The following is a 16967-nucleotide window of genomic DNA, read 5'->3' on the forward strand; positions in this document are numbered from 1 at the left end:
GTTTAACTGTTTTCTGTTTAAGTGAAATTAGGAGGGGGGCAAGAAGAAAAAAAAAAAGAAAAAAAAGAGGGAGAGAGAGTGAGAGGCCGAATCGTGAAAGTACAGCCCAAAAAAGGACATGCAGCTGAGAATGAGATCTTTCTTTTAATGTTTAGTCGTCAAAAGAATATCAGATACATAGCATGTCTGTGTGTTGTAGTAAATAAAGCCTAATTGTGCTAAAATTCATTCAGATTTGTGATGTGACCCTGTGCGTATCTGCCAAGCCCCATCCAGTCGCTGACAGATCGGATAACACTCAGAAATAAACAACACGGACAGGAAGTCATCTGAAAGCATAGCAACCGACATCATTCTCTCTTTCTCTCTCTCTCTCGATCTGTTTATATCTCTCCCGACTCCCTCTCCTCTGAGCTGGAGCGGTTCTCTCTCTCCACAGAGACGGATCTCTCTCTACCCCTCAGTCTGCCCATCTCCGGTGACGAGATGGACTTCTCTCTTTCCCCTGGCTCTCGCTCCGTGTCCCTCCGGCTGTCTTCCCGCCACCTGTCTTCCCCTCCGCACTCCCTCCATCGCTCCTGTGACGGGGAGCGCTCCCGCTCTCGGGTGTGTGACGACCTGAGCGAAGAAATCAGAAAGAATGTTTCAGAATTGAAGTTCTGCAGCGAGATCATTCACACAATCCCTTTAATCATACTGCTTCCTTAACGAATTCGGCAACAATCGACTTGTATACTGTTTGAAGCTAGCTAACCAGCTAGTTAGTCAATTTTTAATAAGTTTTTAACCCTTTAAATGAAAGAAGGTGTATAATTATGTGTTAACTGCACCTCTTCTTCTTCCTCCTGTGAGAGTGGGAGCGAGAGCGATGGTGGTCTTTATGTCTGTGCTTCCTCTCCCGGTCCCGGTCTCTCGAGTGGGAGGAGCGATGCCGCCGCGAGCGATGAGATGACGAACTTCCGCCATCCCTGACACGTGCACACAGATAGAGAGACAGAGGGAGGGAGAGAACCTTAAAAATGGCTTTGTTATGACCAACATAGTCCTACGTTTCAGTAGCGTACCATCTCTCACAACACAAAAAGCGTAGCGTATCAGACAAGCTTTAGCCCGATCATCTGGAGGCCAAAGCCATGCGTGGCCAGGGGTCCAAGAGAGCATAAATGGCCATGCTCTTGGGGTGGGAGGAACTAGAGGTCGACTGATTGAGCAGGTCTTCCCTGGTTGCGTCCCTTCTGGAGTCCATTGAAAATGGTCCGCTGTAATTATACAGCACAAGAGTGGCCTCTAGAGGCGAAATAAAAAAATGACTGATTTTGTTGTGTTATTTGAAGTGTTTATTGATTCGTTTTGGATGTCTCTCTATTTTTATTTGTGTTACTTTTGGGTTCATTTTGGATGCATTGAATTCCTGCATGAACGTGGCGTGGCATGGAGGCGATCAGCCTGAGGCACTGCTGAGGTGTTCTGGAAGTCCAGGTTGCTTTGATAGCGGCCTTCAGCTCGTCTGTATTGTTGGGTCTGGTGTCTCTTGTAGATTCTCTATGGGGTTCGGGTCAGGCGAGTTGGCTGGCCAATCAAGCGCAGTAATACCACGGTCAGAAAACCAGTCACTAGAAGTTTTGGCACTGCGGGCAGGTGCCGAGTCCTGCTGGAAAAGGGAATCCATAAAGCTCGTCAGCAGATGGAAGCATGAAGCTCTCTAAAATCTCCTGGTAGACGCTGCATCGACTCTCGACTCGAGAAAACACACTGGACCAACACCAGCAGATGACATGGCAACCCAAATCATCACTGACTGTGGAAACTTCACACTGGACTTCAAGTAGCTTGGATTCTGTTCCTCTCCACTCTTCCTCCAGACTCTGGAAGCTTGATTTCCAAATGAAATGCAACATCGACTTCCCTCTTCCCCGTGATTGTGGTTGTGTACAGAACCAGACTGAGACATTAAAGGCTCAGGAAACCTTTGCAAGTGTTTGGAGTTAATTCGCTGATTAGAGTCTTCTCAGGTCGACATTTCTGGTAGAATTTTTCCAAGATATTCAAATTTTTTTTAGATGCACCTGTACACTCTCTTTCCTGTCAATCACAGTGACATTTGTCAATTATGGGGTTCTGTGAACACATGTATGCAAAAGAGCTAACAGAAGCCTAAGATCATATCTGGAGTAAGCAGAACCACTGTGAAGTTTATTTCTTGAACTGTTCCTATGTGTAATTGAAATTATACTGCTCCAAACATCTACCCACACTGTAGTCATATTCACCTGTACCTGTCCCCACTGCGAGATCTGGACCTGAGAGAGAGAGAGAGAGAGAGAGAGAGAGAGAGAGAGAGAGAGAGAGAGAGAGAGTGTGTTAAGACTATGCTAAGATTGTGTAAATCATGTTAATATATAATTTATTGCACATTATCAAGGGTTTATGAGTAACTCACCTCCTGCGCTCTCTCTCCCTCTCCCGTTCCCTCTCCCGCTCTCTTTCTCTCTCACGTTCACGCTCCCTCTCTCTCTCCATCTCCCACTCCCTCTGTTTCTCCTCCTCTCGCTCCCTCTCCTCCCGCCGCTTCATGCGCATCCGCTCTTGCTTCTCCACCACTGCTTTCTGGCAGACAGACAGAGACAGAGCGTGAGAGAGAGAGACAGACAGACAGAGGTGTTATACTTAACTATACAACCTGGGAAATATAAGTGGTGTTAAAGATGAAGAATGTATTTATAAGTAACAGATATAGCTGTGTGTTCTCCTGTGTGTGTGTGTGTGTGTGTGTGTGTGTGTGTTTTCTCCTGTATGTGTTCCTGTCCTCACTCTCAGTTTCTCCAGCTTCTCCCGGATCTCGATGAAGCCCAGGTGCAGTTTCCCCCCAAAGTGATCGGCGAGGCGGCGGTCGTTGTCGTGGAGGCCGAGGTAGGCGGAGCACACCTCACACACCCTCAGCTTCTGCTGCTGGAAACTGGAGGCTGGCATGGAGTTCCGGTATATATCCTAAACACACACACAACCCTCTTTATGCTCCTTCGGGTACAGAATGTAAAGCATGATGTTAATGATCATTACTCAGTGAAGTCTCTCTCTTTAAGGAGAGGACCACCCCCTGACCCACACTGACCTCTGCCTCTCTTTTAAGGGCACGCGTTTTCTCCACCTTCTCCAGCACCTGCTGAGCCTCGTCCACGTTCCCCTCTCCACCCAGCTGCTCCGCCCGCGCCAGCAGCTTCCCGATTTCCTCGTTCAGTTCGTGCACACGCTCTGCCTGAAAGCACGCACGCACACACACACACACACACACACAGACATCACAACGTATAAATCTCAGTATTAGAAATGGAAAGAGAACAAAGAAGATGTAACAGAAGAAGCAGAGGAGGGAAAAGAAATAGAGGGGTAAAAAGAAGAAGGAAAATAAAAGAGGAAGAAAAGAAAAAGGAGGAGATGACGGACAAGAAGCAGACAGAGAAGCAGAAGAAGAAAAACAGATGTCCAACAACAGTAAGGGAATTACAAACTAATCCACACATACAGTTGAAATCAAAATTATTCAACCGTCTGAATAGAATCCCTCACAACAGCACAAATATGCAGAACAAGTGTTGTCTCAAGCACACCTGATACAACTAATGAAGGGCTTCATTAGTCACACCAGGTATGCTTGAGCTGGAACACATGAAATACCTGGATGGGCCAGAAAAAGGAAGCTATCAACGGCTCCATAGCAGATTTCTGAGAAGGCAGGTTGTGAAAAACCCTCGAGTGACTGCAAAAGACTTGCAGCAAGACCTGGTGTAACAGACACTGAGGTTTCAGTGGGCACAGTAAGGTGTGTACTAAACGCAGAAGGTCTCCATGCCAGAACTCCAAGACGTTCACCACTACCGACCCAAAAGCACAAGAAAAGTCGCTCAAAATCATATAAATAATCCACAGAAGTTTTGGGATTTTGTTCTGTGGAGCGATGAAACAAAACTGGAACTTTTCAGCACGATGGATAAGCGGTATGTCTGGAGGGAGAAGAATGAAAGAACACTCTGTCCACAGTCGAGCATGGTGGTGGCTCGGTGATGCTCTGGGGCTGCTTTGCATCCTCTGGCACTGGAAACCTGCAGCGTGTGGAAGGCGAGATGGAGTCAGTGAAGTATCAGGAAATCCTAGGAGAAAACATCACGCCTTCTGTGAGGAAGCTGAAGCTTGGGCGTCATCGGACCTTCCAACAGGACAATGATCCCAAGCATACCTCTAATTCCACCAAGGCTTGGTTGCAGGAGAACTCCTGGAAGATTCTACAGGGCCATCACAGTCACCTGACTTGAACACCATAGAAAATCTCTGGTGGGATTTGAAGAAGGCGGTTGCAGCGCGCAAACCCAAGAATATTACTGAACTGGAGGCCATTGTTCATGAGGAACGGGAGAAGATTCCTCAGGAACGCTGCCAGAAGCTCTGCATCTCATTTACAGCAGGTCATAAAAGCAGAAGGGTGCTCTACTAACTACTAAAGACACTTGCCATGAAGGGGTTGAATCAATGTGAAACTGGAGAAGTCATTATAAGTTGCATTTTCAGTTTAATTTTGACAATAAACCTGATTTGCAATGAGGACCGAATCATTTCGATTGCAACTGTACAATATAAATGATGTAAACGGCTAAACCTGATCGAACCACCCACGAGAAATATTTCCTGTTGAGGTTCACAACACATGGTACAGACTGGGCTCCGGTGAATATCTTCTGACCTACAGCGCTGAAGCTCCACCATCCACCAAGTTCTCCAGTCGGGAAACTTTAGTTATAACCTGCTTATGTTCCAATTCACAAAAAAAAAAGAAAAGAAAAGAAAAAAAAAAAAAGAGGAAGATTAGCTGTAAGGGGGCGGAGCAGCAAACAGCACGGTGTAACGTGTGAAAGCGCACAAAGCTATTTTGCGCAGCTCTACTCTGAACTTCCTGACAGCTGCAGGAACCGTCAGTTTCAGAGCCATCTAACTGACATCCTCTCAGAGTTTCAGAGCAAACACCAGTCACTCTAGGAGAAAAGTACTTTCTCCCTTTCTAGAATGTAGTGATGCACCAAAATTCAAATCTGTGGTTAAAACTTATATTAAGAAAACGCTGAGCTAAAATATATATATAAATTATATATATATATATATATATATATATATATATATATATATATATATATATATATATATATATATATATATATATATATATATATAAAAAAATAAACTATATATATATATTTATATATAAATATAAAATAAAATATTATTTCTTTGCACCCATCTGTTATTAATTGTTTAACGAGCCAATGCGCGTTTTACTCCGCATACCGAATAAGAAGACGTGTTTTTGGGGCAAAAAGACCCAGAAAGCGGTTACCTTGGCAGCGACCTCTGCGCTGATCTCTTCCTGAGTCTCGGCCAGTCGTTTCTTGGCCAGTTCGGTCCTCCGGTCACAGTCTGCGATAAACGACTGCAAGTGTTCGGCAGCCTGGACATGCCCACCCCACACACACACACACACACACACACACACACACACACACACACCAGCATAATCAGACATATGATTCTTCTTGTGAAGATGTGACTTTTCTGAGAAACATATCCAGAAGGACGTGAACTGGGTTATAGGTATCGTTTACGACGTAGTAGCTAACTCGAACTGTAAATGCGACTGCGATGAAATAACGGAGCGCGGTGATGATGTAGCGGGGATTTTTTTTTTGGTATCCTGTGGACATATGGAATAAACAAACAAACAAACAAACAAACAAAGTTCTTCGTTAACAGTTTTCTTTCGACATTGAATTTTGCCGCAGGCTCATCAAAGGGCGCCGTGGTCAATGTGTTTAAGCAGCACTACAAAATGGCCGACTACATAGCGAAAGAGCTCATGGTGAGCCAGAACCACTCTGTCCACAGCGTCCTGTTCACATCACACACTCACATCCAGCTCGAAGAAGTACTCCTGGTGTTTGGAGGCGATCTCGTAGTCCGCCCTCAGAGCCAGGTCGTGCACTTTTAAACACTCGCCCAGGTCCATACGCTGCACCAGACACACACACGGGATCAGAGAGAGGAGAGGAAGTAGGAAGGTTTTATAAGTCAGGAAATTAAAGTCTGTACAGATATTTCTACCGTGCAGCCCTAGAGCACTTAACAGTCATGAATTTTGTATCAACAACAAAAACAACAACATAATGACAAACAAACATGATAAAAACAAGTGTTCCACCACAACATGTGACTCCTTTGGCCAATCTCAGATCCAGATGATGATATGAAAATAGTATCCACAACTCACATCAGCATGCAGTCTTGAGACTAGAGGTCGACCGATTGATCGGTTTTGGCGATTATTTGGCACAGATAAACGATCGATGGAACTGTCGGTTATCGTCAAAAATCTACAGCGATAGTGTTTGCGTCCATCGCGGGAGCAGCTGAGAAGGGTCCGCTGTCGTTATACAGCATGAGAGCGGCCTCTATAGGCGAAATAAAAACTATCACTGATCAATTTTGCTGTGTTATTTAAAGTGTTTTTTGATTCGTTTTGGATGTCTCTCTATTTTTATTTGTTATTTGGAGTGTTACTTTTCTGTTCAGTTAGGGATATACATCTTTTATTTACTTTCATATATCATTTATTTATTTATTTTTAAAGTACCGTACATTTTCATGGTACAGTCAGTACTGTTTATTTTTTAAATAACATTCAGCAATATTTCACTTCGAGTGTTACGTTTTCATTCGGTATCGATATTAAAAAACTATTGGTCGATTAATCGGTCATCGGCAGGTAGGTACCACCCGAATTACTGTAGTTATCGCTCTCTGTATCATCCGCTATCGCTCGACATCTATTTGAGAGCTGTGCAAACAAACAACGATTAAAATTAAATTTAAAAATTCAAAAAAGAAGTCAAACTTAATACTGACCATCATCAAATACCAAACTATACCAATTAGGAAGGCTAAAAAAAATTAAAAATACAGAATATAATTTTAATTTGATTCACAAATTAAAATTCCAGTGAAAACAGTCGCAGGATTCATCGAACCCCAGGAAAAACGCTGCCTCAGGAACACTTCCCTATTACGGAGTTAGCACATTTTGGGGGATTAATTCTTCTTCCTCGTCTAAGGTCTGAACGTCAATATCACAGGATGACAAATCCTTATCGCGTGGAGGAATTGTACCGGTGTATCGTGGACGATACAACACACGACGGCCGAACCGAGCTGCACACACTCACCGTCCCTGATAAGATGTCGTGAGGACAGGATTCCAGTAGATGACTTTTACACACCCTCTCGTCTGTGAACTTGATCCTCTGCCGCATCGTGTCTCCTACAACGACAAGAAAACACCATCAGCTGCTGCCGAATCCGTTCGAACCGCCTCATTCATTCATATTCATAACTCCCTGCACTCTTTTATCTGGTTTGAGCAAATTACTAGGTTACCGATACGCTAGTGTTGCTCCAAAACGACGATGAAATCCGCGTTTAGCTATAAATATACGCATTCAAAAAATTTTACAGTCTCTCTCTGCCACTGATACAGAGCAACAGTTTGGACGACATTGTACAGCACTTCAGCTTCTCATCAGATTTTCGGTCCAGTCAAACGCTCTCGCGAATCCGAAGCATTCCCGTCGCCAACGTTATAAAAATCGGTTTGCCGACTTCGCCGTCGTTGAGTGAGAGAAATCATATCGGCGAGCGCGGGGTCGTAAAGTGTCTCTGGCAGTTCAAACGCCTGCGCTTTTAATCAGGTTTCTCATTACGGCGGAGGAAATGGTTTCGTACGCGAACTTATTCACTGCCGTGTCAGTATCATATCATCAGCCAGAGTTCGAACCATGCCAGCAGTTACACCTGTATAACGCCGGGAAGAGGGAAGACAGAATAAACACACAGTTAATGATAAAGAAGTAAATTTACTCACACAGCCGCACTCCATAACAACGTCAACAAGCGTCAACGCTCTTGCACTCGTACGTGTCCCCCTGACCATCGCACCCAAACGACACCCAGATCTGCTGTTATTTATAACGAGCTCCACTCTTCTGGGGTGACTTTCCACTAGATCCTGGAGACCTCGAGTAGGCTCTAGTTCACGCCAAAGGTGTTCAGAGGGGTTGAGGTCAGGGCTCAGTGCAGCACGCTCCAGTTCTTCCACCTTCACACACCATGTCTTCATGGAGCTCGCTTTGCCATGATGGAACAGGTCTGGGCCTCTTAATTCTTAGGGAAATTGCAGTGCTAAAGATGTTCTACACACCTGTGTGGTTCTAACTTTGCGGCAACAGTTTGGGGAAGAACCGCACAACATGGGTGTGATGGACAAGGGTGCACATACTTTTGGTCATACACTGGATGTTTATATTATTTGTGAAGGTGCATGTGGTGCTAGCTTTAGTGTTACTGTTCTGCTCTGATACACACATTTAAAGATATAAATAAATAAACCAGCCATGTGGGGTAACTGAGGTGTTTTCGGAAACATCTGATGGAGAAACAGCGCTTAGTGGAGAAGCTAAAGCTAAAGCTAAACATGGTTGATCAGGAAACACACACACACACTCATTCTCACTCACCGTCTCTGCTTGTGCCCATCAGCTGGTCCAGCATGGCTCTCATCTGCGCCTGAGCCGACATCTTCACGGTAATAAATTATTACAATTATAAAAATGTTATTGTTTTCCTCCTCCGACACATGCAGGCCTTCAGTTCAGTGCGTGCCAGAGCGCGCGCGCGCTTGTGTGTGTGTGTGTGTGGCGAGTTTAACTTTTCTGACTGGAACAAAAAAGGCCCCGGATGTTAGCAAAAAATCCTGCCAGTATCCCGCTACGTATTTAGCCTTATAATGTTTATTTAAGACCCAGGAATGTGTCTGTGTGTCCGAGCCAACACTGTGTGAATGCCCCCGTCCTTTTTTTCACCTCTCCCCCCCCTTTAGCTTTTCCTTGTTAGCAAAGTCGAGCTAAGCTAATATAGGCTAGGCTAAGCTAAGCTAAACTAAGCTAAGCTAAGTAAGCTAGCGCTAGTCGGCGAGGGGATGAGAAACTTCCGTTTATATTTATATATATATATATATTTCCCTTCTAAAGCGATTTCCGCAGACTATTACACTCTGGATTTCTCCATGTTCTGCACAACTTATTATTTTTATTATTTTTAATTTATCGTTGTTTTTTGTTTTATTATTATTTTTTTGTCTGTTTGTTTCGTAGGTTTGCCAACTTCCTGCTCTGTCTCTGAACCGCGCGCGCTCGCCTCACCGACTCGGCCTCCAGGAAGCGTGGCGTCATCGCACCCCGGCGTCTGATTGGCTGAAACCCGGCTGACGTCACCACCAAGGCTTCCGTTCAACGATAATGGGTGCACACGCTAAGCGTGTTCTCTTCTGCACTTGTGATCATTCTTTTCATAACGAACACGTTGTAGGTGATAAGGTGATACGCAGCGGTCAAAAGTATGCGGACACCTGATCATCACACCCACATGTTCCTCAAACTGTTGACACAATTTGCATCACACAATTGTATAGAAGGTCTTTGTATGCTGTAGAATTACAATTTCCCTTCACTGGAACTAAGAGGCTCCCAAACCTGTTCCAGCATGACGATGCCCCTGTGCACAAAGCAAGCTCCATGAAGACATGGCGTGTTAAGGTTGGAAGAAGTCGAGTGTCCAGCACGGAGCCCTGACCTCAACCCCATTGAACACCTTTGGGATGTACTGGAAGTGGAGCCTCAACCTCAGTAATGGTCCACAACCACGCTCCAAAATCTAGTGGAAATCCTTCCCCGAAGAGCAGAGCTTATTATAACAGCAAATCTGGAATGGGATGTTCAACGAGGACATATGCGTGTGATCATGAGGGGTGCACATACTTTTCGGCCATATTAGTGTATATGAAAATGTTACATACAGAAACAAATAGCATGCATACAGTACTGTGAGTACAAAAGTCTTCCAAAGAAAAGACATGTGAAGATCCATCCATCCATCTTCTACACCGCTTATCCTTTTCAGGGTCACGGGGAACCTGGAGACTATCCCAGGGAGCATGGGGCACAAGGTGGGGTACACCCTGGACAGGGTGCCAGTCCATCACAGGGCACACTCACACACACATTCACTACGGACACTTTGGACACGCCAATCAGCCTACCATGCATGTCTTTGGACTGGGGGAGGAAACCGGAGTACCCGGAGGAAGACGTGAAGATGCCTTCAAAAATAATGAAATGAAATGTTTCTCCATTTAAAGTAATACTATATAGAGCAGTAAACGGTAATAAATGAAGCAAAGGTGATATTTGGTGTGACGAGCCTTTGCTTAAAAAAAAAAAAGTAGTCTCAGGTAGAATTAGTGCAGTTTTACAACGAAATGAGCTGTAAGTGTTATCGAGCATCTTGCAGAACCAGACACGGTTCTTCTGGAGACTGACTGTCGCACTCGCTTCTTATTTTTGCAGAGAAACCCGGCAGCCTTCATTATGTTTTTCTTTTTTTTCTGAAAAACCTCTCTTACCACTTAATACTCTGCTTTCTTTACTGACATACAAACATGTTTCTGTAACATTTAATTCTGTGCTAGAAAACTAATGTTTGGAAATGTTTTTGTACTGACTCCATAATGCAGAATTCATAAAATAAAAATCTATGCCAAAGTACAAAAAAATAATAGGGTGCCTAAGACTTTTGCACAGGACTGTTCATGCTTGAAGAACTAAAGCAAATGAAGCGAAGTTCAATATTTTAAAATATTACTACACTACAATTTAAGTAGTCTCACTGCTGTATTGAAAAATAGCGAAATTACCACTTAAATTATATCGTGATACACTTTTGAGTGTGTGGTTTGCCAACTGTGTTTCATTAAAAAAAAAAAAAAATAAAAAAAAAAAAATATATTCTATAGAACGTGTTGTATGAAACAAATAAAATCCTATCATTTTATAAATAAGAATGATAAACACGTAGTTAATCATTCATTAATAATTATGAATAACTTCTACAAATATATATATATATATAAAAATAATGCATTGACGATGAGCCTCTAATATCATTCATATATGATCTTTACTTCTTTTTTTTTTTTAATTAAACATTTTTTAAAATTCAGAATGTAATGTAGACCATGGCTCGATCACTATTAAGTGTGAATTTTATGCCTGCATTTAAATAAAATACCAACCACGATGGATTAAATGCATCAGAGCCAACACTATTGTTATATTCTACAAGCTAGCATTGAGCAGTCGCTTGATACTGTGTGCAGAATAGACATCAATAATAATAATAATAATAATAATAATAATAATAATAATAATAAAATTGCTGACCAGCAAATAAATGACTCCAGAAATGCATTGCTTCTTTATTGTATTGATGTGAAAGAGACGTTCTGTAGTATATGTGAGCTGTATACAGTATAATATTCATATACATATGTATAAAAAAATCAAATGTGTTTTTTCCCCCCCTCATCAATCTTTTCCCACATTATACAAAACAAAAGCTAGCTGTGAATATGGGTTATAATAAATGAGAATAAATATGGGTATGGGGAGGTCTTTTCAAACTCACGCAGCCATCCACCAAGCACGCTTCCCATTGGTCAAAAAAACAACAAAAAAAAGCACCTGATTGGCTTGGAGCATGTAGCAGATTGGCATCACTTACAATCTCTACTTTTCTCTAGTCATTTTTCTTTTTGAATTTTTTAAAAGACAAATTTCCTTAAAGCCTCGAGCCTGACAATACAGTGAGTGACGAACATCATAAAATATTGTGTAGTTGATTATCGGTACATGGCTCACGTGGACGTCCAAGACGTGCTGTTTGGCGTATGAAGACGCGCTGTGTGTGAAGAAGGCCTTCCCATTACAGCTTTTAAACAAAGTTTCATCACCAACAACCAACAAGTCGTAGCTATATACAGCATACAGATGATACACACGCACCGCATTGCCACTTTATCATCAGGTCTACTCATGGGATACAGTCAGTAATTTGACCGGTACAGTTTACCTAACGGAAAAAAACAACAGATCCCAAAAACTGGCAACCGAGTTTGTACTGTATATATATAAAACACATTAAAATCAGCGAAACAATCGTGAAGATGAAATATACAAACCGTGTTGTACCTTTTCAATGAAATCTAGTGAACACATGGACGGTCACAGATTTGCTACAGTTTTGTGTAGATTTTTCTATACAAAGTTAAAAAACAAACAAACTAATAGACATTGTTTTCTAAACACATTAAAGCCACAACATACTGTATAAATGTCAGCTGAAGGATCACATTCTCTGATTTTAACACTGGGATGCTTTTAGGAAACTTAACCCAGATGTATGATGATGATGATGATGATGATGATGATGATGATACTATCCTGTATTATACAAGCTATACGACTGACTCACACGCGTAGAGGTTTTGATGAATTCATTTCACCATGCTACATTTCCTTTCGAAGACCAGGCCAGCCATTAGCTTTTTTCTCAATCCTCTCAAGCAGTGGTCACCAACCCTGTTCCTGGAGATCTACCTTCCTGAAGACTTTAGCTCCAGCCATAACGGTGCCCACCTGACCATCTAATCATTGCCAGCTAAACCTGCAGGAAGGTAGATCTTTTGCAAGAGGGTTGGTGACCACTGCAGACACCACCCATTTTTTGAATTTGGCAGAACTGATAAATCTAGCTGTACAGAGCTTTAACTTAATAATTCATCAACCCATCCAAGGAAAATCTTATATTCTCAGTTGATTCATCTTGTTTTAACCATCACCCCTTCTTCACATTGTCCAGATATATGACTTAACAACTAGCTAGCTAACTACATCGTGAGCCTGTCATATATAATGGGAAAAAATGGTACAACATTACACAAGTACAGCAGTATTGCTTGATAATATTGACAATGTGGAGCAGTTCCGACCAACCAGAAACGTGCAAAGTATTACTTTACCTCCATAAAAAGTGTCCAAAACAAATCATAAGAAAAACTGAAATTGTGACATTGATTTTTTCTTGTTTGTCTGTTGTGTTTTTGGGTTGGGGGGGGGGTTTCAAGGAATAACCAAAAATTCACAGCCTCTCTGAACTTCCAGTTTATTTTACTTCCAGTCTTTTCCTTAAGACATTGATCTCCTTGTTGCTATGCAAACGAGTAATGGCTATGGTAACAGGACATGGTCAAACATTTCTGCTGGTGGCAGTGAAGAGAACTGGCTTTGCTCGCTACATTCAGTAACACGGGGACACAATCAGGTTTGCTGAGCTCTTATGACCAAAATGCCGATGCTACCGATGATCATGATGCACCTGCTAACTGTCAAGACATTCATTGCTAGCTGGGGTGCCTTAAGAATGAACGAAAGCTAATGTTGCTAGCTAGCACGACAACATTTAAAAAGGCAAAATTAGCTTCAGCCATTTGTTTCATTTCATCCGTTTCAGTTTGTTCAGTCAGAACGAAGGCTTCGCCAAAGACCTCGTGACCATCACCTCGAGATATTTGCTACCTTTAGATGTAGTTTGCTGTGTTTACTCACTATTGTAGTATTTAGTACTTAAAAATGGTCGCATCCACTTTACACAATTTGTGATACATCATTGAATATATCCCCCCAATAACTAAATATAGTTACAGAGGAATATTAGCCGTAAGGATCCTTTTTTAGTAATTTAATCAACACATCTGAGGAAAATGTCGACGTTCCCAATTGGTTTGTCTCGTTTGCATGATCACGCTGGCCTGATATATGCCTTAACGGCTACATGCTAGCGATCTACAACATTAGCTTCGTTCACATCCTGTATAAAGAATAAAGGCTCTGGCTGGATTGCGAGATTGTGTGTATGCATGCGTTTATGTTGAGACATCACACAGTCCTGCATTCACTGAGGGCGGGGGGGGGGGGGGGGGGGGGGGGGGGCTGAGCAACTATAAGCAGTAGGAATAGAGGATTGTGGGTAATCTAGTGAGGTATAGTGTAACGTCTAGCTCCATAGCACCGTTTACTCACTCCAGCTACAACTACCGCTAGCTATTCACCCGCTGACATACGATTTAACCATCTCAAAGAACGGCTCACGTCGTATAACCGTGTTCACGTGAAAAACGTCAGGCATTTCGACAAGATTAAAAATAAAAGACGCCGGATTAGGAAAACTTAAGAGGTCTAATTTAGATGTCAGTTGCAAACAATACACGCTCACAACATTCTGCATAATAATTTAGTTGCCACAGTTCTGGGTAATTTCTGCTCTAAAATGCTGACTTGCTTGTCATAATTTATTCAGGGGCAAAACTTATGATGTTAAATATATTTCTGAGCAGATGAAGAGGAAAGGAAAGTGCCTAGCAGTGTTTTAGCTCAGCGTAGATTAGCAGGAGGTGTGTACAACATCCCTGCTGAAAAAAAACCCCCCCAAAAAATAGAAACCATCACAGAAATTCTAATGGTTTCCACTACAAGCACCATTACAAACAATCAGCCAACCATTAAAATCATTACTGGTCCTTAATGGTATCCACTAGGCATAACATGCTGCCAGTAGAAAGCAACAAGTTACCAGTAGAGATCCGCAGGGACCATTACAGTTTCCATTAAAACGCAATACAATTCCCATTAAAACCATTACAACGTCTATGAGGGTTTCTATTGTGTGTGGATTTTTTTTCCCCTTCAGCAGGGAGGTCAGTGTATGTTGCGTTCATTCTTTTAAAAAAAATGTATTTCAAGATTATAGATACGAACTATATGAAAACAATAAATATTAACATGTTTTGCTTTAAAACAATATTTTTTAAAAAAATGCATCCTTTCAGATTCATTTTTTAAGTTAATCAATGATCATGAAGGACGTGGATGTGCATCAGTGACTACTGGGTAAGTTACAGATCAGCTTTAGTTCCTGAGGTACTTTTAAGAATATTTTAACCATGAAAAAAGTATTTCTACAGACGCTGATTCTGTTTAAAGAAATAAAAATCATATCTTTTATGAAAACAGAATCTTAAGCAGAGAGGAGTCTGTAGAATAGACTACTAGAATTTATGAATAACTGAGTTCTAGAGTCTGTGTGGGGAAGCAAGTAGAAACCAAAACTAGACTTATATATATATATATATATATATATATATATATATATATATATATATATATATATATATATATATATATATATATATATATATATATATACACATATACACACACACACACACATTTTATGGAGAAAATGCATTTGTCTGTGCCTTGTTTTTCCCAATTTCATAAATGAAAAAATAAATAAAATTAAAAAATGAACGCAACCTACACGGACTGTAACGTACAAAGGTGCACAGATTCCATGTTTTCATATCAGCGCTCCAGATAACGGATTATGCGCCGATTAGAAAATGGAGCTCCATGGACCTGGAGCGTTCGAGGAACTGAAGAACACCACAGGTCTTGGACAAGTTCCTGTCTTGTGTTAGAATTGATACTGATCGGCCTTTTTTTTTTTAAGGCAATACTTGCAGAGAATGATTGACAGGCGTTGGTGTGAGGACGCCCCCTATCAGCTTTGCATGGAAATAACTGCCATAGTTTACTTATTACATAAATACCAACGCAATCAGTCACATTACTCTGAAATAATAAAAAAAATAAATAAAAAAAATAATAATACATTAAATGTTGATTTCAGGCTTAGTTGAGTAAACTAAATTAGAACTATTATATCTATCTATCTATGTGTGTGTGTGTTTATTCTGTGTTTCCAAGATATCTTTAAAAAAAAATGTTAGTTTAACATTTCAATATCTGATTTACGGGTCAAAAGGTCTTTTTGCGTTCGCCTACGATTACAGATGTCTAGGCTGATTTCGTACGCATGTACACGACACGATAGCCCTTATTTTATGGAGCTTAAATTGAACACGAAGCTAATATGCTAATCCATTAATTAACATTTTAAAAGAAAGACCTTCAGAAATCAACTGAATTCGATTAACTTCCGAGAAATCCGTTATAAAAGACGAGGCCCTCGCTAGAGCCGCGCTCTGTAACACACTGTTCAGTAAGGACTGGAGCTGAGCGAGAAAGGGGAAATGGGAAGGGGGTTTAAAGAATAAATCACAAACAGAGAACACAGATTGTTGAAAGCTACATTATACACAGACATGAAACAGCGTGGTTGGTTTCTGTGTGTCTGTGCGCACGTGTGGGTGATTTATAAGCGTTCCGGTTGTTGAACGACTGTGAAAATGTATCATCGTGTAATTTTCACTTCACTCTGCGTGTGTATTTTTATCCAAGGTGAGATCTTCACCCTGTGTGCAGTAATGGGAATGAGGGTGTGAGCTGTAGGGTGGTAGTGAAGGTGCAGTAACACACTGTGCCCTGCGGGGGGCGGCGTGGACTCTACAGCGCGGTGAGGCGGCCGGTGAGAGCAGCCTGCAGCTCAGATGGCAAAAACACACCCAGCTCGGTGATGATCCCACCCGTTATCAGCTGATGAGGAGTGACATCGAACGCCGGGTTCCACACATCAATACCTAAAGAGAACAAAAGGAGAACACCATAATACATCTCAGACTTGAACAAACTAATGGATAATGAGCAAGCTGGGGGGGGGTGCAGAGACAGACACACACACACACACACACACACACACACACACACACACACAGAGACAGAGGGACACACAAAGAGAGACATACAGAGACAGAGAGAGACACACAAAGAGAGACATACAAAGACAGACACACAAAGAGAGACAGAGACATAGAGACACACAAAAAGAGAGACACACAGAGACACAAAGAGACAGAGAGACACACACAGACAGACACACACAGAGAGAGAGAGCGAGACACACACAGAGACAGAGACAGACACACAGAGACAGAGACAGACACACACAGACAGAGAGAGACA

At 41.9% G+C, this 16967-nt stretch overlaps 2 protein-coding genes and 1 long non-coding RNA gene across 4 annotated transcripts in view; 1 reads left to right on the plus strand and 2 right to left on the minus strand.

Moving 5' to 3' along the window:
• Positions 1–125: 125 nt before the first annotated feature.
• On the minus strand, positions 126–9298 carry zgc:158803 (LUC7 domain-containing protein). 2 transcript variants are annotated; one of them, XM_017457091.3, is made up of 10 exons: positions 8610–9298; positions 7263–7357; positions 5954–6052; positions 5384–5494; positions 3113–3256; positions 2812–2988; positions 2441–2607; positions 2277–2300; positions 831–968; positions 126–618 (listed from the first exon to the last, which is right to left on the minus strand). In XM_017457091.3, exons 1-10 carry the CDS (start codon positions 8668–8670, stop codon positions 384–386), a joined length of 1251 nt encoding a protein of 416 aa, XP_017312580.1. In that variant the 5' UTR covers positions 8671–9298; the 3' UTR covers positions 126–383. The 2 variants fall into 2 exon arrangements, with proteins under 2 accessions (XP_017312580.1, XP_017312579.1); XM_017457090.3 differs by having other exon boundaries at positions 2271–2300; positions 8610–9296.
• On the plus strand, positions 8085–10902 carry LOC128629236 (uncharacterized). Its single transcript, XR_008393578.1, has 3 exons — positions 8085–8239; positions 8632–8677; positions 9246–10902. It is a non-coding gene; the product is annotated as an uncharacterized LOC128629236 (long non-coding RNA).
• Positions 10903–11376: 474 nt separating this feature from the next.
• The window catches only part of mri1 (methylthioribose-1-phosphate isomerase 1), a 12063-nt gene continuing 6472 nt past the window's right edge, over positions 11377–16967 (minus strand). The window contains exon 6 of the mRNA XM_017457095.3: positions 11377–16585. Within this exon, the coding sequence (XP_017312584.1) occupies positions 16452–16585 (134 nt within the window). The 3' untranslated portion in view covers positions 11377–16451. The remainder of the gene's footprint in view (positions 16586–16967) is intronic.

This window comes from Ictalurus punctatus, chromosome 26, assembly GCF_001660625.3.
Source record: "Ictalurus punctatus breed USDA103 chromosome 26, Coco_2.0, whole genome shotgun sequence".
In the NCBI taxonomy this organism is placed as follows: domain Eukaryota; kingdom Metazoa; phylum Chordata; class Actinopteri; order Siluriformes; family Ictaluridae; genus Ictalurus; species Ictalurus punctatus.